Source organism: Leptosomus discolor, chromosome 19 (genome assembly GCF_034619465.1).
Source record: "Leptosomus discolor isolate bLepDis1 chromosome 19, bLepDis1.hap2, whole genome shotgun sequence".
NCBI classification, from domain to species: domain Eukaryota; kingdom Metazoa; phylum Chordata; class Aves; order Leptosomiformes; family Leptosomidae; genus Leptosomus; species Leptosomus discolor.
Genome location: NC_141409.1, coordinates 9,652,314 through 9,677,909, shown reverse-complemented (window position 1 = coordinate 9,677,909; position 25,596 = coordinate 9,652,314). Strand labels below are relative to the sequence as shown.

General features: G+C 50.2%; 2 protein-coding genes across 6 annotated transcripts; both read right to left on the bottom strand.

The window, feature by feature from the left end:
- Positions 1–2,051: 2,051 nt before the first annotated feature.
- GTF3C5 (general transcription factor IIIC subunit 5) lies at positions 2,052–9,636 on the bottom strand. The gene is made up of 11 exons (XM_086475902.1): positions 9,487–9,636; positions 8,786–9,011; positions 8,345–8,543; positions 7,053–7,248; positions 6,604–6,708; positions 6,239–6,353; positions 5,462–5,542; positions 4,833–4,930; positions 4,100–4,182; positions 3,650–3,792; positions 2,052–2,987 (listed from the first exon to the last, which is right to left on the bottom strand). Exons 1-11 carry the CDS (start codon positions 9,634–9,636, stop codon positions 2,830–2,832), a joined length of 1,554 nt encoding a protein of 517 aa, XP_086332028.1. The 3' UTR covers positions 2,052–2,829.
- Positions 9,637–10,407: 771 nt separating this feature from the next.
- On the bottom strand, positions 10,408–25,194 carry CEL (carboxyl ester lipase). Of its 5 annotated transcripts, none has more exons than XM_086475900.1 (13): positions 25,028–25,194; positions 18,412–18,516; positions 16,547–17,984; positions 15,890–16,040; positions 15,326–15,448; positions 14,782–14,979; positions 14,551–14,681; positions 14,014–14,121; positions 13,671–13,788; positions 12,615–12,801; positions 11,855–12,058; positions 11,169–11,366; positions 10,408–10,673 (listed from the first exon to the last, which is right to left on the bottom strand). In XM_086475900.1, the coding sequence occupies exons 3-13, from the start codon at positions 16,610–16,612 to the stop codon at positions 10,463–10,465; spliced, it is 1,695 nt and encodes a 564-aa protein (XP_086332026.1). In that variant the 5' UTR covers positions 16,613–17,984; positions 18,412–18,516; positions 25,028–25,194; the 3' UTR covers positions 10,408–10,462. The 5 variants fall into 5 exon arrangements, with proteins under 5 accessions (XP_086332026.1, XP_086332025.1, XP_086332027.1 ...); XM_086475899.1 differs by lacking the exon at positions 25,028–25,194 and adding an exon at positions 19,671–19,918 and having other exon boundaries at positions 18,412–18,665; XM_086475901.1 differs by lacking the exon at positions 18,412–18,516.
- Between the last annotated feature and the right edge of the window lie 402 nt (positions 25,195–25,596).

Genomic DNA, 25,596 nt, shown 5'->3' with positions numbered 1-25,596 from the left:
ACCCCACCAGCCACCCCCTCCCTTGTTTCTTCTCTATCACTAGTTGCTCGAGCAGGGGCAGAGATGCTTGTTCTAATCGTTGTAGGAAACACTAACCAAAAGGGGACCTTTTTTCGCTCCTGCCTCCCATCTGTTTTGTTTTGGTTTGTTTTTTTAAGCGCTTCCTTCCACCACATCTTTTCTGTTTCCCGTCTGTCTGTGCTGCTGGGTGGGTGCAGCACCTTCCCCAGCTCCAGGAGAGGGGCGTGGGGATGCAGCAACGCTGCACGGCCACGCTCGGGGGGCCGGGGCTGGTGGCAGGGGCTGGGCTGCGGGCCCCTGGGACCAGGTGGGGAGGAGGCTGCTTGGGGGCGAGCGTGGCCGGCGCTGAGCTCTCCCAGCCCCGTATCTCCTCGGGTGGCATCGCCCGTCGCTGCACATGATGGGAGCCCCTGGCTCCCTGACGCAGGGGCAGCCTCCTGCCTCCCACCCTGCCCAAAGCCCAGCCCTCGCCCTTGGGCACCAGCGCCCCTCTGCTCCATGCCTGCCAGCTCCTGCCCACCCTGGGGCCATGCTGGCCCCCACCGTCCCCCTCCCCTCCTGCCCGTGTCCCCCAGCAGCCCAGCGTCACCGGAGGGACTGGCTGTACCATATGTATTTTGTACCACTTCAATGAAGGAGCACACTGACTGGTGTGACTTGTACACAGCAATGTAATTAGTCTTTGCAATAAAATACTGATGCTCAAACGTCCCTGGCCCAAGGCAGGGGTTGTCCTGTCCTCCTTCCCCAAAATGCTGGCATGTTCCTGGAGAAAGAGGAGGAGACCTGACTGTGGAGGAGGAAGCACTTGTGCCTGTCGTTCGTTCCTTACGGTACTTCTGCGGTGTTGAGCTTTGTTTTGCGTTTGAACTAAGATACAGGCTCCTTGTGTGTCAGACCAGGGCCTGACTTTTAGATGAACCCAATTCTTTTGAACCTGCGAGTTGTTGGGACTCACACTTTTACTGGTTTTACTCCTTTTGATCTAAGCAATGGCTTTAAGAGCAAATGCAATGGTTGGTCCTTATGGCATGGAGACAGTGGTCTGCCTTGGTTTGAGGCATTGTTCCTTTGGTGCTCCAGGGCTCATTTCCCAGCACGGCCAGCACGTTTATTTACTATTTGATAATTGCAGAGGCATCAGTGGAGATTACCTGGATGGTGCGGTGATTCTGAGTGCGGGTATTACTGATGCAGCTCCAGAATTTCTCTGTGCCTTTGGCTACGTAGATTAGTGTAAAGCCTGAGCGATCTGCAAATGATCGCACTGCAGGGGCAGGGCAGGTAACGCTGTTACCTACTCAGGCAGAATTAAATACCCAAATCACTGCTGTCTTCCCAGACAGAGGAACTCTGAAAACAGCTGGGAAATAAAGGAATTCTGGCACAAGTGATGTCTGCCTGCTTTGGCCTTGGGCATCCTGTTGATAGAAAGCTTGGCTTCAGGTGTTTTTCCTAGAATTTCTAAGAATGTTTGTTCTTGGTGCCTGCTAATACCCGGGCACGTATTCTTACCTGGCAGGGGTATGTCCACTGCCTCTCTCCTTTTTAATTAGTGCCCCGGTGCATTGCATTAAGAGGAAGTCTGCTGCACAGCCCCTCATGCCTCTGGACTCCCACATTACCCTGGCTGGAGGTACCCCCGGACAGACCAGTCAATGCACAGCCCCCCCTTATAAAGTCTTACAGCTCTGAGAAATGCCTTTGACCTTACGGTTGCAGCAGCCTGTGGAGCACAAGGCAAAGCCCAGGATCTCCCAGCGAGCCATGGCGAGTGCACACCTGAGGGGGCAGCCCTCAAATGCAGCTTCTGTGTATATACACACATAAATACATACGTGTCCAGGGGCACAGCTGTGTGTCACTGGGCGAGAGCCCTGCAGATGTTGCTTTTGTGGGCTGGAGGCCAAACCTCAGGAAATATCTCCGTCTAACAAAACTCCACACAAAATAAATTGCTGAAACCCTGAGAAGCCTCACACAAGTGCAGGAGGCTGAAATCGTATTAAACCACGCATTGGAGCATCTTATTGGCCACTAACGAGAAACCTTGCACTCACAACACTGGGGAATGCACAAGACTCAGAAAATGCCAGCACATCTTTAATTTCTGTGACTGGGTGGTAACAGTCCAGCCAGCAATGGCAGACGAATGAGTGGCCAACCTCTGTGGACCTGAAGCTCTGTCCCGTTGCCTGCTTCCTTCCGTCCTCGCTGACTCCTGGGGGAGTCAAATCAGAATTGAGAAGTGCATCAGCTGGTGGGGACAACGACAACATACACCACATCCCACAGAAGGGAACTGTACGCTGCCACAAAGTGCGTTTTCCTGCTGGCTTTACTTCCAAGATCACCAGTGAGGCACGATGCTGAAGTCACGGCACAGTATTTTCGCTCCCCGTAGACAAGCAGAAGGGCAGCGCCTGCCTTGGGCACTCCAGGAGCACTACAGCATCCCCAGCACCTCCCCAGGCACCTTTTCTCTTCACCACGTGGCCAACAACCCGGCCAAGGTGCATTTCCCCCATATGGAAAGATTTGGGAATGTATTGCCAGCTAGTTTGGATTCTGGGCTCGCTCCTGGGAGTTTGTTGAGGTTGCTTGAGGGCTTGTTAGCCAGCAAGTATGAAAATGTAGCAATGGCTCCCAAACATCAGGAATGATGGCCATCAGCAGTGCAGACAGGTCGTCAGCATCTCGGGGCAAGTTCTGCTTTCCCACATGCTGGGCTTGGGTGCTGAGCCCTCAGCTCTCGGGAACAAGAGCAGAGACAATTCTGTCCAACAGCAGCCAGATTGTTCACCTAGTTCACACATAGTCCAGAATTTCTGTCTCCATTTCATTTTCACTCCCATCAGAAGGCTTGAAGTCCTCTTCTTCCTCCTCTTCGTCATCCTCGTCCTCTCCAGACTCATATGCCAGCTGCTCTTTGCCATCTTCACTGCTTGTTGTATTTGAGAAAAGAGCTTAATTGGGAAGACAGACAGACCGACACTGTAATGCCTCTGTCAGTAAAAGCCAGGAGCATTTGCAGTAGATTTCACAAAACATGTGAGAGAAAGGCAGAAGCCAGAGGGGCACAGCTAATGTTGCACATCTTAACAGAATCTGATCGAGGCCAAAGCACTCTGGTTTGATGTTCCAGCAATGCCAGCAGAACAGCAGCAGATCTGCAGTGCTGTGCCTCCTCTCCTAGCTGATTCTGGCCTAAGTCACTGCGATACTGCTTTGGCCCAGCATCATAATTTCCTTACTCCTTGTTCAATGAATAACATCAATAAAAAGTAAAATACCACCAACGAATACATCAGTAAGGATAAGATCTTGATTATCACTCTGCAAAGACATTTAAAACCTGAAGGTCGTGATACTGGGAAGATGAAACAGAAAACCTTTACTCCCAGCCCTTCCTAATCCCAACCCACGTTCATGCTGCAGGACAACAGCCTCAGCTCACGCACTGTAATGCGCTGCAACACAAGGAACCCCATATGATGCACAAAGGAGGAGGCAAATACAGGAACGCTATACTGCCCCAGTGCTGTCTGCAACACCCTTGTTCAGCCCACAACGTCTCCACACCATCAGGAAGGCCGTGATACACCCTGATGTTCAGAACCATCCTTACCAGGTCTCGTGGATCTGATTATCTGCTTTATCATTAGAGACATGGTATCTCGCAGATCATCACTGGTCTTTGGAAGGCACCACCCGTCCCGCTCTGTGCATTCTGACTCTGTGCCGTCATTCCGATGGATGATTTTCTGTAGGCTAAAAAGCAGCAAAAGGGAAGGAAACGTTAGCCTTCTGCATTCAGAGGTAGGCTGCAAGACAGACAGACTACGGCTTACTTCCACTTCACTGAGCTGGAGCAGCATATTTGGTTATTCAGGTAATTGTCATATGGGAAAGGAAGTTCATGTGTGAAAAGTCTGTTCTGTTTTTATTCAGAAGCTAAACACCTCTTACACTTCTGGTCAAGGAGAGAGAGGGGAATGGACTGGATATAAACCATAGGCTTTGAAATCTAGCTCCAGTGAAATCTTCCACTGAAGACTCAGCTGCCAGTGTGCAATACCTGTCCACATTCAAGTCACAGAGCTGGTAGAACATCTGCCGATAAGGGGGTAAGGCTCCTTCTCGGAAAACATAGATGGATTCCTAAGAGGACAAAAGAAGGAAAGGATTAAGTGCATTTTAAGGTGTAGCAGGACAGCTCTGGTGTAACTGAAAAGTACTTTTGATGGGCTCATTCAAGAACCAGGCATTTCAACACAAATCAGTTCCAAGGCACAGGTCTGCATATGGCAAAAGGCAAAGCTCAGTGAGGGATGCAGCAAAATTTCACTGCAGCCACAGTTGTGCAGAGAACACACTTCATCCCTTCAAACGGCAGCTCTGCAGCTCTTACTGCATAACAGTGGATAACGGGTTTCATTCTAGCAAAAAGGGAAGAATACAAGACCCCTGCTTACAGATTTATTTTGCCCCGCTGGATTTTGCAGAATGATCTGATAAACACGTGGTGATTTTTTGCGCTAAACTGCCCATAAAGTTCCAATTTTATCAAATGAAACAAAACCCTCATCACATCTAAGACTAGGGCTGAGAGTACCAGTCCCGTCTTGCAGCACGTAAGAGATACATTCAGTGCACAGCAGGTGAAGTTCTGGAGTGGCATGTACAACTAGCAGCTTCCCAGGTAAACCCGAGAAACTCACTCACAACTGTCCCGTTAATGACGGACAAAACAGGAAACACCCCTTTTTCACTAAACTATTTCAAGATTCCAGTAAAAAAGTAATGCTTACCTTGAGTTTATACCTGCTGGAGGCAGGCTTTTTTGCACCGGATGCCCCAGACGTACCAAGCCCCTGTTTCAGATCATGTACACTGACTGTATGACTTACTGAAAAACAAACCAAAACAAAACAGTCCTAATGAGGGACATCTTTCACTCTGTGGCGTTGTAGTGATACTTCTCTATGGTGATCCGACTTTGCTGGTCAGCACAAACCAGACCAATGCAGCAACTGAGCCTGTGCTGCTGGTTACTGGACAGTCATGGGAAAGGTGGTGAGTTTGGCAGCTTCTTCTGCAGCGCATTTGTTCATAATTTTAACCATTTCTGTTCTCCCTTGTTGAAGAAAAGAGAACAACTTTCCCCTTACTCTGCACCATCACAGAAGTGAATGATGAATGCCCAGTGTGTTGCTTGCAGAACTCCATTACGTGGCTCTGCCAGATTAATGCACCCAAGACTCTCACACCACTTCCCAGCAGGACACTCTTCTACTGGCTTAACAGCAGCTCCATGTTATGACCAGAAATAAAGTTTCCAATTTTGGCTCAGCTAGAACACAAGAAGACCCTTCACCACCCGTGACTAGGAAACAAAGAAACAGAAGAGCCAGAGAGCCCTTCCGCTGGCACAGCATACCTTGCTTCTTGACAGTGATGGGCAGGCTGTAGTTATACGTGCTGCGTTTTGCTTTCACGGGCATATCATTAGGGGCATAACCTAGAGGTGAAAAAAGAAAACCAATAATGAACTGAGGGAAAGCACCCTGCAGAGTATCCCTAGCTCAGGAACAGAGGGGCTGGACGCGTGTGTGAGAGGCAGGGCGGGCTCTGGGATACGCTGACTTCAGCAAGGTGGGGAGAGGAGAAGTATCAGATCAACAAAACCCTTTCACTGGGAAGGAGGGAGATGTGATCTGATGGCACTGACTGGATGCCAGCTCTGTCATGGACTAATGAGATGACCTCAGAAGGTGCTTTCCCTCAACTTGCCCTCTGCCAAATCAGAGCAGGGGAACCTGCTGTCCCAAAGTCTGAGACCTGGTGTCCTGCACAAGATACTGAGGTTCTTGAGGAAAAGCTACTACGTGAGCAACAGAATCTACTGCTCAGTGTGTCCTCTGAGTGAGAGGGAAGATGGTCTGCTACACCCACTTGGGCTTTGAACACCGGGAGGAGGAAAGTCAGCCAGCTGTCCATTGAGCTTGGCATGTGTCAAACAAGGAAAGACACATGGCATACGATGAAATGAAGGAGTAAAGGAGTTCATGGAAGAACTACGGTAAGCAATGAGCTCAAAAGGTGTCATCTTCATCAGAGCAGAAATACGGCAAAAGAGTTTGAAAAACAAGTGAAAAGTACTACCAGGATTAACCAGAAAGCAGAGAGAGCGTCTCTGTGGGTTGGGCCCTTTTACCATATTTCATTCCACAGCGAATTCGGAAGTCCAGTACTTGATAAATCTTTGCTTCAGGGTGTTTTCTGGGGTCATACCCAAACCTAACCCATAAGCTTCTCCAAGGACCTGTTAACTGCATAAACACACATGGGGGAAGACGGTTACAAAAAACCAGCACAGTGTGGCAGAGGTTCTTAGAAAATTCTAGTGTTTCCCCTAATTGACCAAAGATTATTTCTTTTACCGGCTCCTTCCTCACATGCCACTCCAGTATTTATATACCCAAATTTGGGCAACGCCCAGGTTGGAACACCCAGCTGATGTTCCCTGGCTCTGCCTCCCAGCAGCCTCAGACGGGCCCAAGGGCAGATGTCCAGACTCACCATGTAATAGGCCAAATACGGCAACAGAAGTTTCAGCTTGTCTGGGTGGACACTGATATTGGCTTTTACTGCATTCCGAGACCAGACAGGACGGACTTCAAAGAGCTGAAATAATACAGGGACAACAATGAAACAGCAGGAAGTGGGTTACCAACGGCAGTCCAGCTTTCCAAGTGGACTTCCTTCTGTATCGGGGTCTTCGGCCCTTAGAACGAGCTCTCAGAATAGTAAAGTAAGAACTAGTGGCACAAAAAGGAACTTAATGGGAGTTGGCTGCCAAGACAGATTCAAATCTAGAACTGACACAGCGGTGTCAGTGGCATTTACTGACACTTGCTGTATCAGTCAGTTACAATCATCAAGAATTTTGGGGGAAGTCAGAGAAAATGGCTGCATGTCCTTCCCTACACACCATGCTGCAGTACTCAGCTCAGGAATAGGGCACGTACCTTTCTCAGCTCTTCCTCCACCTTTTTATCCACAGGATTGGTGCACACTTTATTCCAGGTCTGTACAGCAGCACCCAGTGGTTTAGTTGGGATCTCTTCATCATCAAAGTTCACAAAGATAGCGTTGTGCGGGCGACGGGCCCTGCTGAGGCCGATCAGGTTCTCACCAGACACCTGGGGATTGTTGTATCCCTCCCTACGAAAGGGGGAAAGGAGCGGGTTTGCTTTCTGCCTGTGGCACACATGGACTTGGGGCCCTCACGGGAACATGCAAAAATGAAGTTTGTGCTCCAGATTTCAGAAGAGAAGGGACTCAGCCGGGTGAGCAATGGGTTGGTTTAACTTTGGCCCCCTCTCCCTATGGGTTTTGGAATCACATACTGGTAACCATGAAAGACTCTTGTGACACCACTGTGGAAAGAAAACTTAAATTTTTTAAAAAAAAACCCTGCAAAACTACATGCAGTTGCACAACGACAGAGGTCCCCTGCACTGCCTGACAGAAAACCCTCAGGCAGTTGGCTACTGATCTGTATGAAATGCGTTTGCAGCACAAAAAGCTTCCCCCTCTGCAGTTGCTCTGCTGTAGTTACTGCAGCTCAGCAGGGCACAGGGACAAAGCAAGATGGAAACGCAGTTAAGATAATTTTTTTTTTTTTTTTAAGTGCTGATGAAGGACTACAGTGAGAAAATGAAAGATGTTTCTTGTGGGAGATCTCACAGATTGTTCTTCTGGCAAAACCAACCAGGGGCCAGGAGAGAACAGGTCCGGTGAGCGTGGTCACAGGAACATATGGCATCGACTCCTGCACACTCTCCCCTCGGCTCCAGCGCACTGGAAGCAGGCAGAAGGCCGGGCTCACTGCATCCCACACTGTGTGTAGTGTGCTGGGGGAGGCAGCCACCTTCACCAGATCACCAGGTCCCCGCACCTGGCAAGTCCTCAAGTGGACTTTTGTGGAGGTTTCTGCTGCCAGGCAGTTTCTCAAACATGCCTGCCTCTGTTGTGCCGAATCAAGAGGAAAATCATAAAAGAAAAGAGGGCGGCAGCTTAAACAGGTGAAATACATGAATGATGTATTTAGTGCTGGTGTGTTGCTTCATGAGCAGAGGTCCTATAACACTGAAGTCAGAATGGAATAGAGGCATCTTCAAGTAATGAAAAAGGAAATTGTAACTTGAAGATTTAAGAGAAATCTTAGAAGTATGTATCAAACCAGCAATATGTCTCCCTACCTCTCCGTTCCAGAACCAACACAGCTATTTACTACATTATGAGAAAAAGCACTAACCGGTGCTGTATGTCTGGCCGATAAAAATAGTCAATGGGAGTGTCCAGACGTGAGAAAATTGGTGGTGGGATGTAGAGAGGTAATTCTCTGTTGAAAAATTCCTCCTTCTCTGGTTTAAGCATTAGGACTTTGTCATACATGGAAGTTTGTTTGCCATCAGGACCAGAGTGCATTGCCAGGTACTGGAAATCAGACATTCCTGTGAGAAACGAAAGTCAAAACATTGTGGAGTTCATTGTGAATTCAACAGTATTTCTCACAACACTCAACTTCCAGGAGCAGGAGTCTGGTAAGTTTATGCAAAGGTTTATACAGCAAGGCTGCTGTAACAACAGGACACTTCATTTTCCTTCCAGTCCTGAATTGTTTAAAGGGAAACACTTCCCTTTCCCATCAGACATACTTGTCTTTAAGCCCCGTGGACACAAACCCAAATATTACCTTGAAATTTGTAAACGGTGGTGACAGTCCCAAGAATTTCCATTTCAAACTGGACTTCTGGCTGGATTTGTTCTTCGGTGTCCAACTGCTGCTTCTTCTTCTTGGTTCTCCTCTTCACCTTGAGCAGCATGGTGGAGGTGGGGAAGCGATTAGCACATACGGGATGGCAGTAAGGGTCCTTGGGGCGGAAATACAGCTCCAGCCTTTTGGCAGGGTCCGCGTAGATCTGTCAGCAAGGGCAGGCAGGGTCTCGGTTAGCACCGCACCCGCACAGCCCGTCTCCCCGGGACTCTGCTGCCAGCCCCGGCCCCAAACCCTCAATCGTGGCCACCAGCCGTTTCCCCTCACACCACCTCGGGGATACGAACCCCTGCTCCACCAACACCAGCAGCACATCAGGGGGACGCAGAGCCGCTCCCATCCCACCCGACACCTCCCGCCTTCTCTCTCGCGGCTCAGGCGAGAGGCAGGACCCCGAAACCACGCGTGGAGCCTGCGTGGGGACATGCTGGGCCTGAACGGCCCCGGACAGGGGGGGTCCCACAGCGGGGGGGGGCTCCCTGCTCCCTGGCCCCGGCCCCCTCCTGCCTCCAGCCCGCTCCCCAGGGCCAGGCTCCCCTCCCCACACCCCTTCGGCCTAGAAAACCAGCACCATACCCCGCCCCCCCCCCCCTCCCCGCAGCCCCCGGGGCCCCCCTCACCCGCGACACCCCCTGCTCTCCTCCCAGCGTCCGCAGCATGGCCCCGACGTCCCGCACCAGCCCCGGGTACTCCACGCACACCAACCGCGGAGCGCGGGGCAGCTCCAGCACGGCCGAGCCCCGCTCCCCCCACTGCCTCCCCGCCGCCATCGCTCCCCCGCCCCGGTCCCGCCCGGAAGCCGCCCAAGCCCCGCGGGCCGCAGCACAAAGGTTCCGCCGCAGGACGGTTCCTACGGCGGGGGGCGCGGGGCCGGGCCGGGCCGGGCCTGCCCTGGGTGGGTGGGTGCAGGCCGGAGGGTGGTCGGGCTCCTCTTCCAGCCCGGGCTCGGAGCTGGAGCTCCCCAGCCCAGCCTGGCCTCTGTCAAGCTTGGGTTTGTGCCTATAAACCGGCACGGAATAACCTCCCGCCTCGGGTTTGTTTTGCCCTTTTTCTGAGCGGATTTCTGCGCACCGATGGCAACGGTTCACCGAGCCATTGGTTTTCATGCACGTGTTACGAATGTAATTATCTAAGAGCTGTTTGTTAGCTTAGATGCTGATGGTAACGTGGGGATATCCAGAGGATGGTTTGGGATTGGGCCTGTCCTGCCGGGGGTCATGCAGGCGACAAGGAAGAGGAAACCGTGAGCCAAACGAAACCCTGAGCCAAGCAAAACCCTGGGCCTAATGGTGGGCAGAGCAGGAAAAAGAAACCCTGAGCCAAATGAAACCCCGGGCCTAATGGCTGGCAGAGCAGGAAAAAGAAACCCTGAGCCAAACGGCTGGCAGAGCAGGCCGAGCCACAGCTCCGTGTGTCGCCGGGACATCGCTGTGTTACGGACCAGGGGAACACGCTGTGCCCAGAGACTGGATGTTGCTGCCTGACCTTAACGGTAGGGAGGAAATGCTGTCGCGGCAAAGACACAGAGAAGCTGGAATTGCTCAGTTACAAGCAAGTGTTTAATGAATTTGGCCTATCTTTAAAAGAAGTTTTTTCTTAGCTCCACAGCAGTTCCTCAGTCATGGAGATGTTGGCAACCTGCGGCAGACTCCGATAGACTGTGTTCCAGAAGTTCACGTACCGGGATCTCAGATTCTGCTTCACAGAGTCCTTGTTTATCTTGTTATTGATTTCCAGGTAGTAACTGCCGTCATGGCTGTAGGGTGGCCAGTTAACAGGCACCTCTGAATTCCCTTGGTTGGGGTCACTGCGGAAAAAGGAGACAGAGAAGTTCAGTTTTATCAGAGCAGCTTGTGGATGCAGCAAGGTTTGTGGTGTTTGGCTGGGACCCCGTCTGCTCAAGTGAGGTTTTGAGTGCAAAGAGTTTGACACTGGGGCAAGGAATAGCAATTCTGCCTGCTAGGAGCCACTTGTCGACCTGCAGTCTCCTCCCTTGATCCCCGCTAGCATCATCCCTGGCTGCATGCGTGGTCTTAACTTCTGCCAGGATTCAGAAACAAACCTCATCATTACATTTAAGCAGAGTTCACAAGTTCTGAAAATGCTTCCGCTGTCCCCAGGTGTTCTCTGGATGAGGAGGACACAGAGCAAACTCCAGCCTGAACACATAGAGCCAGGCTCACAACAGAAGCACAGACAGAGGACACCCGGCTTTTCAGAATTGCTCCTGAGAAGTTAATAGGCAAAAGCAGCAGGTTGAAGTGCTGCAGCAAACCCCAAATGTGGAACTGGAATCACTCACCCTGTCCTGGCAAAGTTGGTCCAGTAAGCAATCATGGCACTTGAGACAGTCCTGTGCTTGGGCAGGTAGCCCAGGGGGGTGGCGAAGGGTTTCCCAAAGACGTACTGCAGGTCATCAGCATGGTCTGCCCCTACCCAGCTTGGGTAGACGGGCATTCGGGATGGCTGGGAGAACAAGTAGCTGTATGTCTTGGCATTCCTGGGGAAATAAAATTGACTTGCTAAGCAGCTGAGAGTGGAGAGCAGAGAAAGGGGTGCAGACTCATAACCATGCTCCAAATACCAGCAGATCCAGAGATTCAGCCTTGGAAGACACTCACATGCATCTAAGAGGTGGTCTCATGAGAAAACATCCTTCTATCTGGTAAGTTTTAGCTTTCATTTCCGATTCTCACCCTAATCATGTTATCCAACTGTCTCATGGTATCAAACATTGCTAGGATGAAGTCTGATGTTTTTAAGAAGCAAAAAACTTGTTTTAATGGGAATTTAAAATAAATTCCTAGCATGACTCCCTTGCAGCATCAGAGAAATAGTGTTTGTACGAGCTATGTGTAAGCATGTACTTGGTACCAAAAATCCTGCCTCCTTCAAGTTCAGCCCTCTTAACCTGCTCCTCAGCCCCTTCTGCTGGAAGTTTTGGCCCTCAGGTGGGCTTTGGGCTCCTGCCAGGGCTGAGCTGCTCACCGGGCATTCTCTAGGTGCAGATTCAGTGTCCACTGTGTGGGAACCAGGAAGATGTAGTCAGTAGTCAGGTCCACCACTGTCTTCTTTATGACCTCCTGGTCTGGTTTGTCGCCCCACGCTTGCGTGTAGAGATTGTATGTCATATTGGCTCCACGCTCGCCCCTGTCCACAGTGAGTCCTTTGACCAAATCATAGATCTCGTCCCTGAAAAGGCAAGTGGTATCAACTAATTACAGACCCACAGCTTCAAGTGGGACAGGGCCCATAGATATAGGCCCCAGCTCCCGTTGATGTTCACATCCAACCCTGTGGTTAGGAACAGTTCAGTGCAGTAAAAGCCAGTGATTTCATTCCAGGTCTCAGATGGCAGGGATGTGCTTCCCAGCTTTCTCAGCAGAACAGCTTGGGGCCAAATCGGCCACAAGCTCCTTTTGTCTGCAAAGAGGAGTCTTACAGGGTGGGCACCCAGCATGTCTGGCATGTACCTGCTTTGGACAGAGTGCATCAGGGCTGCCAAGCCTATTGCTGGTGCTGAGTTCAGGAGCACCGTCATGGTATATGGGGAGACTTCTCCACTAGCTGGTCCTTTCTCTTGAAGGCTCTGGACTTGGCAGCCTATGCCCTAGGCACCCTGGCTTGGAGTGACGTTCTGTTTTGAAGGTAGTGCCCTGTCCACTCAGGTCTAAGTCCTTGGAGTTTGGGGGCTACATTAAAGATAAGGTTCCTCCTGACAAGGGTTTTAAGAGCATCCTTCACTTACGGAGTGACTTTCCCAAATGGGCGGTTGATAGCAGGTATATCAATGCCAGCGAAGATGTGCCCATCCATGTTATTGACCCCAGCAATGTAGTCAATGTCAGCAGTGTTGGCAAAGAGGTTCTCTGGCATGTCTGGGAGGAAGTCTCCATCGATGACAGGAGTGAGGGCGAGTGTGTGAACCAGGGGAGCTGCAGCAGGAGACAAAACCAGAGTCTGTTAGGAGCTGAGAGAAGACAGATTTGTGGCCTGGCATATCCCATGGCTCAAGGAACTGTGGAAGGAATAGGCTGAGGTGAATGAGAGGTTGGGAGGTGACTTCAGCGTGACCACAGCATCACATTCAGTAAACCTCATGCCTGTAGGTGGGGGAGAGAAACGAGATCTGCCAGCCAAGTACCAGCAGGTAACATCAACAGTTCCTCTCCTCCTTCCCCCAGCCCCTTCCCAAATAGCCCACTAGGGAAGAGCAGAACCTCTCCTCCCCACCCCATCTGCCTGCACTTACTCATTGCCAGGACAGCTGGCTCAGGCCAGTGCAGCTGCACAGCGGTGGCTTGGCCACTCTCTGTCCTGAGCAAGGCTAAACATTGGGGCTAATTACAAGGAGCATGAGCAGAGGAGAGTCTTCTTAGGAAAGAAATCCCCACAGGCAGCAAAAGCAGAAGCGTTCCCCACCTGGTGTGAGAGTCCTACACTCCACCCAGCGACTCAAATGAAAATAGCAGGGCTGTGGTCAATTATTTTTTTGTTTGTAAGCTGTGTTCTGGAACTGCTCTTGCTGCTTTCACAGAACAGAAAGCCCAAACAGCTGGTTTTGAGCCAAGCGTGGCCCTCGGATAATTCCTCTGCCACCGCTGCCATCGCACGATGAACAGTGTTCATTCAGCGCAACGTGCACCTGCCTGTGGAATGGCAACTGCGGAATCTGTCATTATTGTCCCCTTTCTGAAGGACCCAAGCGCTGCTTCAAGGCTCCTGGCAATGGCCCCAGTGTCCCATCGAAGGCATGGTGAGCCCTGGGTGGGTGGTGGACCACAGCGCGGGCCGGGGGACTTACTGGGCAGGTCGATCAGCTCCAGGTGGTAGGCCAGCGTCACGGCTTTGGGGTCGGAGACACGCAGGCAGTTGGCCAAGGTGGTGGTGTTGTCTGTGGGGCAGCCCACATTTTCAGCAATCTGCAGGAGGAGAGAGAGAAACCTCCCAGCATTACCCTCTGAAGCCAGGCTTCATTACCAGCCTCACAGAGGCGGTGGTTAGCTTTGATCTCAAAGCAGCGTGTTTCCAAAGCTCTGTGTTCGGCAGCATGGCTCCTGCCAAATCCCTTGCTAGTTATGCTCTTCTTTAGGGAATCCTTTTTTTGGGTTTGTTTTCCATTCCCTTAAGCAAGACTTGCACATTACCTTTTTAGCCCAGGCGAGCGGGTCCTTCTGGATGGCCCAGCTGCAGAGACCGACGCCGCTTTGGCTGATGGCTCTCTTGAATAGACCCTTGTTCTTTGGGGACAATGTCTGTGGTACAAAATAGAAACAAGAGGGTTTCAGGTACAAGCTCCTGAAGAGCCCATCACCTGCCAGACCTGATCACCTCAGAGCTTGTGCACCAGGCCTGGGGAAGCCGCCAGCTCTTGTGCTAGTTAACAGTCTCAGCAGTCAAAATTATGGTGAGAAGAGGAGCAGAGTAGGGGGACATGGCAAGTAAATGCTATTTCACCAGAGGTCCCAAAAGTGAGGACACGTGCCTGCAGTGGTGGGGCTGATTAAAGTGCAGAAAAAAGAGCAGCTACACAGTGAAGAGGCTGAGCATTGCTCTCCCTGGGCAGAAGAGGATGTTAATCAGGCGGCATGCGTGGAGGAAAGCGGCAGAACGCCAAGGGGTCTGTCTCTCCCATTTACAGAGAAAAGAAGTGGCTCTGGTGGGGTCCAACAAGGACAACACACCTGCAGGGAGACACTGACGGCACCGGCTGATTCCCCAAAGATGGTGATGTTTTCTGGGTCACCTCCAAAGGCCTTGATATTCCTCTTCACCCAGGCAATAGCCATGTGCTGGTCTTTCAGCCCATAGTTCCCTGAGCAACAGAGAGCACCCACCATTGAGCAAGGGCACAGCAAAGCTGATAAGCTGGGGACCCGTGACAGGGTCCCTTGAAGAGGGAGCAGCTGTGATACCTGGCAAGCTTTTGTCTCCGGTGCTTAGGAAGCCCAGGGGCCCCAGGCGGTAGTTGACGGTCACCACAATCACATTGCCCCGCACAGCAATCTCCTCACCATCATAGAGGTAGTTATCGAGGAAGTTGGCTCCCTGGCTCCCTCCTACTAGGAAGGCGCCGCCATAGATCCAGACCATCACTGGCAAGTTGGTAGAGACTGGGAGATGAGGAAGAAGAGCTGTGTGAGCCACAACATAGCGAGAAGGTGTTGCCCATCCATCCCAATGCCCACGCGCTGAGCATCGCTCCACCTGGGCAGGAACAGACATGATGCACTGCAATAGCCTATGGCCAAGAAAGTCTGTGCTCTGTAGAAGAGGCTGAAACCCCAACAGGCTGCAGCTGAGGGACGTTGGTTGACATGGGTCTCACCTTTCTCTCTGAAAATCAGTGCTCCTGCAGTTGCCTGCTATGGGAACGTAGCTGCTGAGAGATGCTCCAGAGCAATTTGTCCACAAAAGGCAACTGAGAATCTCCTTCCCAGGTCTTTGCCAAGCACATACCCTGTTTCCTCCCCTGAGGGATCCAGATGTTCAGGTAGAGACAGTCCTCGCTCCCGCGGACATCAGTTTGTGTCAGCGTCATCTGTATGCAGCGATTTTTGAAACTTTTTGCCTGCAACGTTCCTGAAAGGAGAGAGGGAAGACAGTAGGTCCTAGTTAGAGGCATCAACTCCATCCTTTGGATGCAAGCCGTCTGTCCATCCATCCTCTCCTCTGCGAGTGCAGTGCAGAGGCAGCAAAGCCTTCCCGGCCACTGTGACCAGTCTGAGGGAGTGACAAAGTGGGACTCTTTCCCATGTGAACATGGGACATGTGACAGCCAAGGCATGGGGAGGGGAGATGCAGGTGCCATGCTTTGGTTTTGTTACTTTGTGTGGTTACTTGAATTGCTTGGGAACACTTAGACACAGACTCTCACACCCGCCATGAGACTAAGAGCTTTTTCTTCATGTTGCTTAGTAGCTGAGCGCAGGCAACAACATCTTTGGCTTGTCAAGAACTGACTGAAGAAAGAGAAGCGAAAATAAAGCCCCAAACCAAAGGCGTTCAAAAATTGGATCTTACCATCCCAGCCAGGATGAGGTTTGGGGTCTTCCAGAGTCTTTGGAGGGGCAGCAAAGGGAATCCCTCTGAAGATGTCGACGTAGTTCCCAAAGAGTCCCAGCTTTTTACTCTCGCCTTCCACAAAACCTCCCTCGGTGAGCACCACACCCAGCTACACGTGGTACCATTGAGAAGAGAAAATCCATTGCACAGCCCCTTCATGCCTCTGGCTTCCCGTGCCACCAGCACCCACACCTTGCCCTGCTCAGTCCCCCAGACAGACCCATTCACGCTCTGCCTTCCCCAGCCGTCCCTTTGGACCCTTGTGGAAAGCCCACAGGTAGCTGCCGCTGGAGATGTGCCCATGCAGATGTCCTGCAGGCTGCCCTTTGGAGCAGACAGGCAGCAGCAGGTCCCCTGCACTCCGGAAGATCGATGGCGGAAGGTGAGGACCTTCAGCCTCAAGCTGTAAACTGACACAGAACTGTGCGGGAACTTTTGGAAAACTGTTGGTGAGAGCCTTTGGCATGTTTAGGGCAGGAGAACACCCTGCCTTGGCTGTCATGGTCTGCAGGCCCTCTTTCATGAGCTCCAGACCAGACGTAGCAGGACTTTGCTTATTCAGACAGGAACAGGCAAAATGTCTTGCAAAGCCATAAGAAGTGCTCTTGTACTTACGGTTGCAGCCCGTGCTACCCCGAGGTAAGAGCACAGGGCAAAGCACAGGATCTCCCAGCGAGCCATGGTGTGTGCACACCTGAGTCCCCAAATGGAGGCTTAGGTATATATATAGCTAGGAGTGCAGATGTATGTCAATGCCATGACCCAGTCTTGGCTCCAAGGTAAACCAGGGGAGCCTCTACTTGACCTTCAGTAGGCTGAAGCCAAACCATGGCTGAGGTAGACTGGCGTCACTCTGTGAGAGCCCTGCAGATGTTGCTTTTGTGGGCTGGAGGCCAAACCTCAGGAAATATCTCCGTCTAACAAAACTCCACACAAAATAAATTGCTGAAACCCTGAGAAGCCTCACACAAGTGCAGGAGGCTGAAATCGTATTAAACCACGCATTGGAGCATCTTATTGGCCACTAACGAGAAACCTTGCACTCACAACACTGGGGAATGCACAAGACTCAGAAAATGCCAGCACATCTTTAATTTCTGTGACTGGGGCAGTAACTGGGTGGTAACAGTCCAGCCAGCAATGGCAGACGAATGAGTGGCCAACCTCTGTGGACCTGAAGCTCTGTCCCATTGCCTGCTTCCTTCCGTCCTCGCTGACTCCTGGGGAAGTCAAATCAGAATTGAGAAGTGCATCAGCTGGTGGGGACAACGACAACATACACCACATCCCACAGAAGGGAACTGTACGCTGCCACAAAGTGCGTTTTCCTGCTGGCTTTACTTCCAAGATCACCAGTGAGGCACGATGCTGAAGTCACGGCACAGTATTTTCACTCCCCGTAGACAAGCAGAAGGGCAGCGCCTGCCTTGGGCACTCCAGGAGCACTACAGCATCCCCAGCACCTCCCCAGGCACCTTTTCTCTTCTCCCCGCGGCCAAGGTGCATTTCCCCCATATGGAAAGATTTGGGAATGTATTGCCAGCTAGTTTGGATTCTGGGCTCGCTCCTGGGAGTTTGTTGAGGTTGCTTGAGGGCTTGTTAGCCAGCAAGTATGAAAATGTAGCAATGGCTCCCAAACATCAGGAATGATGGCCATCAGCAGTGCAGACAGGTCGTCAGCATCTCGGGGCAAGTTCTGCTTTCCCACATGCTGGGCTTGGGTGCCAAACCCTCAGCTCTCGGGAACAAGAGCAGAGACGATTCTGTCCAACAGCAGCCAGATTGTTCACCTGGTTCACACATAGTCCAGAATTTCTGTCTCCATTTCATTTTCACTCCCATCAGAAGGCTTGAAGTCCTCTCCTTCCTCCTCTTCATCATTCTCATCCTCTCCAGACTCATATGCCAGCTGCTCTTTGCCATCTTCACTGCTTGTTTAACAAAAGAAAGCCCTTCCGCTGGCACAGCATACCTTGCTTCTTGACAGTGACGGGCAGGCTGTAGTTATATGTGCTGCGTTTTGCTTTCACGGGCATATCATTAGGGGCATAACCTAGAGGTGAAAAAAGAAAACCAATAATGAACTGAGGGAAAGCACCCTGCAGAGTATCCCTAGCTCAGGAACAGAGGGGCTGGACGCGTGTGTGAGAGGCAGGGCGGGCTCTGGGATACGCTGACTTCAGCAAGGTGGGGAGAGGAGAAGTATCAGATCAACAAAACCCTTTCACTGGGAAGGAGGGAGATGTGATCTGATGGCACTGACTGGATGCCAGCTCTGTCATGGACTAATGAGATGACCTCAGAAGGTGCTTTCCCTCAACTTGCCCTCTGCCAAATCAGAGCAGGGGAACCTGCTGTCCCAAAGTCTGAGACCTGGTGTCCTGCACAAGATGTAGAGAACCAGGAACGCCCAGCTGATGCTCCCTGGCTTTGCCTCCCAGCAGCTTCAAACAGGCCCAAGGGCAGATGTCCAGACTCACCGTGTAATAGGCCAAATACAGCGACAGAAGTTTCAGCTTGTCTGGATGGACACTGATATTGGCTTTTGCTGCATTCCGAGACCAGACAGGACGGGCTTCAAAGAGCTGAAATAATACAGGGACAACCATGGAACTGGACACAGAGGTCTCAGTGGCGGCTGCTGAGACTTGTTATATCAGTCAGGCTTTGCCCATTGTTATCATCGGAAAAACAGACAATGTCTGTCCAGCAGCTCCAAAAGGGCTGGAGAGCTCTGCGTAAAGCAAATTGCAAAATTAATTTTTCAGAACACGGCAACTCTAAGGAAGACCATTTCAGAGCCCTGGGTGACATTTCATATCTGTGCCGCTCACTCACTTTCCTGACATGATATTGTGATGCCTTGACAAATTTTTATCCCATCCATCATTTCAAGGGGAGGTGCAGCTGTTCAGGACACCAAATATTCCTGTATCCCTGGCAGAATATGCCAGTACAGCCTGCCTCATTTGATAGATTAGAGAACAGAAAAAACAAATGTGTATTTCGCCAAGAGCACAAAGGACAGCTGATATTGAACTGGAGTGGAACCCAAAGGCCTGGATTCAGGTTCCTGGCCTAATTACACAGGCTCATATCTCACTCTTAACAAGGTTAAACAGGAAACACCATCACAAAACCTTCAGCAAAGCCAGCAGCAGTTACAACCGCGACAATTTTCAATGGGGTCTGAATGCCACAGCATAGTGCTTTCTGCCTGTGGCACACACGGACTTGGGGCCCTCACGGGAACATGCAAAAATGAAGTTTGTCCTCCAGATTTCAGAAGAGAAGGGACTCAGCCGGGTGAGCAATGGGTTGGTTTAACTTTGGCCCCCCCTCCCTATGGGTTTTGGAATCACGTATTGGTAACCATGAAAGACTCTTGTGACACCACTGTGGAAAGAAAAAAAAAAATTTTAAAAGAAATTTTTTAAAAAAACCCTGCAAAACTACATGCAGTTGCACAACGACAGAGGTCCCCTGCACTGCCTGACAGAAAACCCTCAGGCAGTTGGCTACTGATCTGTATGAAATGCGTTTGCAGCACAAAAAGCTTCCCCCTCTGCAGTTGCTCTGCTGTAGTTACTGCAGCTCAGCAGGGCACAGGGACAAGGCAAGATGGAAACGCAGTTAAGATAATTGGTTTTTTTTTAAGTGCTGATGAAGGACTACAGTGAGAAAATGAAAGATGTTTCTTGTGGGAGATCTCACAGATTGTTCTTCTGGCAAAACCAACCAGGGGCCAGGAGAGAACAGGTCCGGTGAGCGTGGTCACAGGAACATATGGCATCGACTCCTGCACACTCTCCCCTCGGCTCCAGCGCACTGGAAGCAGGCAGAAGGCCGGGCTCACTGCATCCCACACTGTGTGTAGTGTGCTGGGGGAGGCAGCCACCTTCACCAGATCACCAGGTCCCCGCACCTGGCAAGGGGATGTCAAGGGGACATTTGTGGAGGTTTCTGCTGCCAGGCAGTTTCTCAAACATGCTTGTCTGTGTTGTGTCGAATCAAGAGGGATGAAAGAGAAGAGAGCAGCAGCTTAAACAGATGATGGTGTCCATCCCATCTCCACCCCATGCAACCAACCTCAGCCCATCCCTGAGCTCCTCCTTTCCCTTGGGTACCCCATGCATGCAGCTGGGGCATGCGGGACAGCTCCAGCACAGCTCAGCCCCGCTGTCCCCACTGCCATGGAGTCCCTGAGTCAGGGCTGGTGGCACAGCTCTGGGTGTGTCTGTGTGTCAGTGTTACAGCCGCTGCTGTTCCTCCTGCTCACCCCAACACGGTGGGCAATGAGTTTGTTCATTCTGTGAGAGACCCAGGATGGGCCAGAAGCAGAACCACCAGCCCCAAATATCCAGGAGCCATGAGCCAGTCTTCCTCCCCAAAGTGATAAGCCTAGCTTAGAAATTGTGATTTTTTTTTTAAAAAAAAAAAAGAATAAAAAAAAAATTATATATTTGCTTGGTTTAGCCTGTAGGGTGCAGTAGTACTGCATTTTCAGCTGAAAAACTGTAATTCCCTTGGCCTGGCCCCTCCAGCTCTAAGAGCACACCTGATGATTGTTAGACTTGAGAGAAAACCCCCAAACCTGTGAGAGCAGGTGGCAGCACTGCACAAGGAAATGCTTTAAAAGGAGACAGCCCTGGCATTATTTGTGTATGGCTTACATGGCATTAGCTTCTTGGGTGAGGTTGAGAGCAGGTTCTCTGGCTTATCCTGTGGTTGCTTCTTTGGTGTTTCCTAGGGAAGAGCAGCAGGCACTGTAAGTATGTGCACCAAAACCCTGGTCCCTCTGGGAGCCCTTGGAGAGGGGGCAAGGAGGTTTTGTGAGCTGGATGCATAAATATTCAGAGAATATACAAACCTATAGCGAGTCAGTCCTGCCTAGTTGTAATTTAGTGTCAAAACATTGATCTCTGTGCTGGTTAGTGAGATAAATCAGGAAGAGCGTAAAAGCAAAATGACACCAAAGTCAGCTTTGATTTATCCACAATATGTGTACGCACAGTTCCTGAGCTCCTCTTCCTTTTGTGCTTATTTTTTGTGTTACGTTTAATCTAGTGAAAGGCTGGATCTCTGTCTCATAGATATCAGAGGACCCACTGGGCTGAGAGATTCCACTTATGAGCTCTCCATAAGTTGCAAATGCTCTTATTTTCATTAGAATTTCATGGCATTCTTGGAGGACTGGGCTCCAACTGGACTGTCAGGGCTGAGTGCCATTCATGAGGGAAAATATTGCAGCTCCTAGCCAAGGTCTGGCTGAAACATCTTCTTTACTTTTTAGTCTATAGACTGTACCGTGAGCTGTTAAGCTGATACTGTGTTCTACCTTAGGAGTGGTTAAGCAGGAAACAAAATGTTTATGGAAAAGGGCTATAATATATAAATATGACACAATGGCCAAAACTGTCAGAAGTTAAAGCATTATTTCTAACTGCCCTCTGCTGTGCCTCAGATACCAAATGACTTGCAGAACTTTTGTTTTTCCAGGAACAATGATGTTTGAAGTGCCTGATAACAAGCTTCTAAACTACCAAAAATCTTGGTTAGGGAAAGCAGAAACTCCTGAAAATAGTTTGCTTGCTGGAACTTTGTTCCAGTGTAAACCGGAATGGACTATTTGGCTATACCAGTAAATATCCATATCAGCCCTTTGCACTACCCTGATAGCAGAGGACAGAATATGCTTCATTTCCTTCCATGTTGTGTTCTCTTTTATTATTAGCAACATTTCACAGTGTAAAGAATCCAAGTTACAGCCCTATTTTTCACATTACTATTGCCCTCCCTCCAAAAAGAAGAGAAAGTCTTTGCTAGCCCTTTCAGTCCTTGGATCTGCAACTTCACCGGCTTTTATCTCCCTCCTTTGAGCCACAGTTTTTCTCCCGCTCATCTTTGTAATCTGACTTTGTGATTTGTTCACTCGTGTGCTTGTTTTTCTTCTCGAAGAAGATTTGCTGAATCATTGGGGAGGAGGCAAGAGCTCTAGAGGCAGCTGGTGGCCAGTGATAAAACCACGGCCATATCCAGTCTTCAGGGTTTGCAGATGACAGCCCTTCAGCTGAAGGCCTGAGTCGCATTCCCTTCTGAGCTAGGATTGCTGGGGACTTTGGGATTGAGGAAGTGGGGCTGAGGAGGTGGTGCCCCAAAAATGTAAATTATTGGTCCTGTCAACCACAAGGTTTGTGTTGTATCTCCTGTAAAATTTCTAATGATGTTGTGAGAAAACTTGCAGGCTAGGGGCTAAATCCTGTTGACTGTTGTATGTTCTGGCCACTTCAGTGGGGATGCATAGTCAAGAAAATGGGGATTTGGCTTCAAATAGGTCATAGTGTGTAGTGGCTGCTTCCAGACCTGCAGTAGCAAGGTATAGTGTGAGCAAAGATGTGCCAGGGCTCCAAGATGGTCATTTGCCTGTTGATTTGAAAAGAATGCACCAGATCTCCCTGGAACAACTTAAGCAGCTGTTTGTATTGCAACAGGTCTGAATTTTGCCCACTGCCTCATGATGGAAATAAAAGCTGGAAGCTAAAATGCCTTGGTTCATTTCTTAGGTCTTTCACTTGCTCTCTGTGTAACCTTGAGTTACTTTCTCCCTGGCTCTTGGTTTCCTTGCAGTAGAACAGAGATAAGGTGTTTCCATCTTTGTGGAGCATTTTGAAATCTTTAGGCAGAAGGTGCTATTTAAATGCAAAGTATCATTAGTGTTTCTGAGTCCTCCAACACCGCTGTTGTGGCACTATGCAGCAGGCACTTTCTAGCTAATTGTTTCCTTAAGTTCCAGTTGAGATGGGAAACCCCAGCTGTCCCATGCGCATTGACTCTGAAACCAAAGACTGCCTGCTCTGTCAGCTCTGCCTTTAGTGTAAAGCACTAGAAAATCAGGTTTGTGCATGGTTTTATAAGTATCTTCCAGCACTCAGAAATAAAATCTTACCAATAGTACATGATACCTTTCCCAAGAACAGAGTTTAAGTTGGGATGCTCTACTTAGTTGTACTTCAAGGAGGTAAGATAGAAAGTTGGTTAATGAACAAGACTAGGAGTCCAGGTGACCCAAGTCCCATTTCTAGTTGTCCGACTCAAATTTGGGCAAAGATTTTAAAGTGGAAGAAATGTAGGTTGGCAGATCACAACGCAGAGACCTCACTTTGATGCTTTTTCTGTGGAATTTTTCACAATGCCGCTCCAGTGTAAGATTACCCTGCACGCGCAGCAATTCTACCTTGCTCTTATCTGTAGATCTCAAAGCATGTCTGTGTTGTTATCCTCGCTTTGCAAATGGGAAACCTGAGACGTAGGGAGGGGTAGTGACTGGCCTAGATCAGCTGACATTGTCAAAGCCAGGAATACAATCCTCCTCCTTTGAGTTTTGAGTCTCATACTTGGTGTTCTCCATGATGCTACAATATCAGAAAATGCAGCTGCAGTTTCTGGACTCTCTTTTCCAGGTTCTGTCACACCTGGGTGCCCACTGAGCCTGACTGATTTACAGTCAAGCTGCTACAGGCTGGATCTAAATAAGGAGCTGGGGCAGGGAGGTCTGACTGACACACTGGTTCACCATGTCCACACACTCAGGATGGGGCCCTTTCAAGAACAGGAATGTTCCATCATCTCTGACTTCCCCTTCCTCAACTGAGGCAAGAGATAACTTCTATTTTACAAAGAGAAGAAACCAGTGGACTTGACCACTGCCAAAAATCCCACCAAAACTCCTAATATAGAAGGGCCTGGGATGTAAGATAAAGTCCCATTGCTTTAAAATTATTCAAGAGGAAGGCAGAATCAATGGGGCAGTGTTTTTTAACTCCTCATTCTTCATGAGGAAGCCTTGAACCTCAGTGCTGGCCACTGCTGACTGTGGCTGTTGTACTCAGAACTCGCTTAGGAGCCCTTGACGCACAGAGGTATTAAACGGCTTAGAGGTTGCTCGTGGCCTGGAGAACAGTAGATTATGGGTTGGAGCAGAAACAGCTCTGAGAAACTTGGCCTGAGAGCGGTGCAGAAACCACAGGGGTGTGACTCATCTCATGTAACTATAGATGCCTACAGATACTAGGCTCCCTTTCTCTTCAGGGAAAGAAGTAGGAGCATTGAAGTCATGACTTCTGTCCTATTTTAGATGTGTGCTTTAGGAGGAGCTAAATCACTTCCTAGATATGTTGCTTACCAGAAAGGGAGCCTTTGAGGAGATATCCTGGCCTACATTGCTGCTGCAGAAGGTTTCCTGCCTTGTGTCCCATGGAGGGCTTGGGACAGCACTTGCACCCAGGCATGAACACACCCGGCCAGCACAGGGTCAGGGCTTGCACTGGGGCCAGCTCTCTGTAAAATCCCCTGATGTAGGCAGGACCCAAGTCACCAGCTTGAACCCAGCCAAAGCCCCCAAGGTGGGTGGGATGCAGGGTGACAGCTGTCCATGTGGTGTCAATGAGCAGTGACCTGATAATAGCATGGTCTGACAGACTGAGGAAATGCAGTGTGTTGAAGCTCCTGATCTGACACCGGTCCTATCCTGCACAGCCTGTCCTCAGCAGGGAAACCAAGCAGAGGATGTGCCATGCGGGAATCTCTTATTACTCTCCCTGTCATGGCTGAGGTATATGTTCAGGGAGCTTGCACAGGTCCGAGGGAGCTCATGCAAATGTAGGATGGTCTCTCTGCTACAATCCAGCTGTATTGATTTGGTTATTGCTGCCCTAGGAGTAGGTGTGAAGGGGTAATTGCTGGCCCATACTCTTGCAGCTCACATGAGAACAAACAGTTTTTTCCTTTTCTATTCACTTGGGGATTTTTTACTATTTTTCAAAAACAGTGAAGGGAAAACAGAGCAATTATCTGTACACCAAAACTTAGTGACTAGTGTAATTCTGAAGTGCTAGATTCCCTTCCCAAAACTAGGGAAGGCAGCGTGGGGGAGAAGTGCTGCTCTGGGCACTGAACAGGAGCAGCTTGCTCAGTAAGCATCTGAATAGTTTGCTGTAAATCTCACTCTCCCTTGTGGGCAACGTTCCTAAGAAAATGTACCCTGTGCATTCCCTCAGGCCCCTATGTTCACATTTGCAACTTTCATGCTGCACTTACCAGGGTTATTTGCACGGATGGGGGCTCCCTGTTGATGCCTAGGTGGCAGAAGCAAAGGGCTGACAGGCCTTTCCTGCCAATCTGTCTGTTGTTCAGATGAAGTGGTTGGAAAGTGCTCACTCTCCAGTTCCCTCTTTGGCTCAGGCACTCTGATAAGGCATGGGCTGTCCTATCTTGCCCTGGGAGCTGTTCCTCCTCCCTAACAGGCCCACTTTGCCGGCTGACAGTTAGCAGCCGGCAGTGCTTGATAAACTTATCAGACCAAAGCTGAGCTCAGTGCATGCTCAGCTCCTCCCCAGCCTCAGATTTCCCCACTCCTGGGGACTCTTTGCTCTCTGCCTGCCTTGCCGGCTGGTACAGTGAACACAGATCACCCTTGGGCCAACAGGTCAAAATCAGCCCAAGGGCCAGATTGAAAAATGCTTGTATTGAAGCAACACCTTTAAAATGACGGTGTCAAGTGGGATGTTCATAGCATCCGTATCCTCTCTCTCCCTGGAATATTATTCACCAGTGGAAATGCTGCTCATGTCTGGTTGATCCTCTCTGTGTTTCTGCTCGCTCTGTTT

Excerpts from the sequence above, each read along its gene's own strand:
- GTF3C5 (XM_086475902.1), bottom strand. The coding sequence starts at position 9,636 with ATGGCGGCGGGGAGGCAGTGGGGGGAGCGGGGCTCGGCCGTGCTGGAG. Across the intron at positions 8,544-8,785 it reads CACCGTTTACAAATTTCAAG|GAATGTCTGATTTCCAGTAC; the intron begins GTAATATTTGGG and ends CGTTTCTCACAG. Across the intron at positions 6,354-6,603 it reads CGTATTTGGCCTATTACATG|TTAACAGGTCCTTGGAGAAG; the intron begins GTGAGTCTGGAC and ends GTGTTTATGCAG.
- CEL (XM_086475896.1), bottom strand. The coding sequence starts at position 15,677 with ATGGCACCTGCATCTCCCCTCCCCATGCCTTGGCTGTCACATGTCCCA. Across the intron at positions 14,980-15,325 it reads CCCTCAGGGGAGGAAACAGG|TCTCTACCAACTTGCCAGTG; the intron begins GTATGTGCTTGG and ends CTCATCTCCCAG. Across the intron at positions 11,367-11,854 it reads CTGCACCTAGAGAATGCCCG|GAATGCCAAGACATACAGCT; the intron begins GTGAGCAGCTCA and ends TTATTTCCCCAG.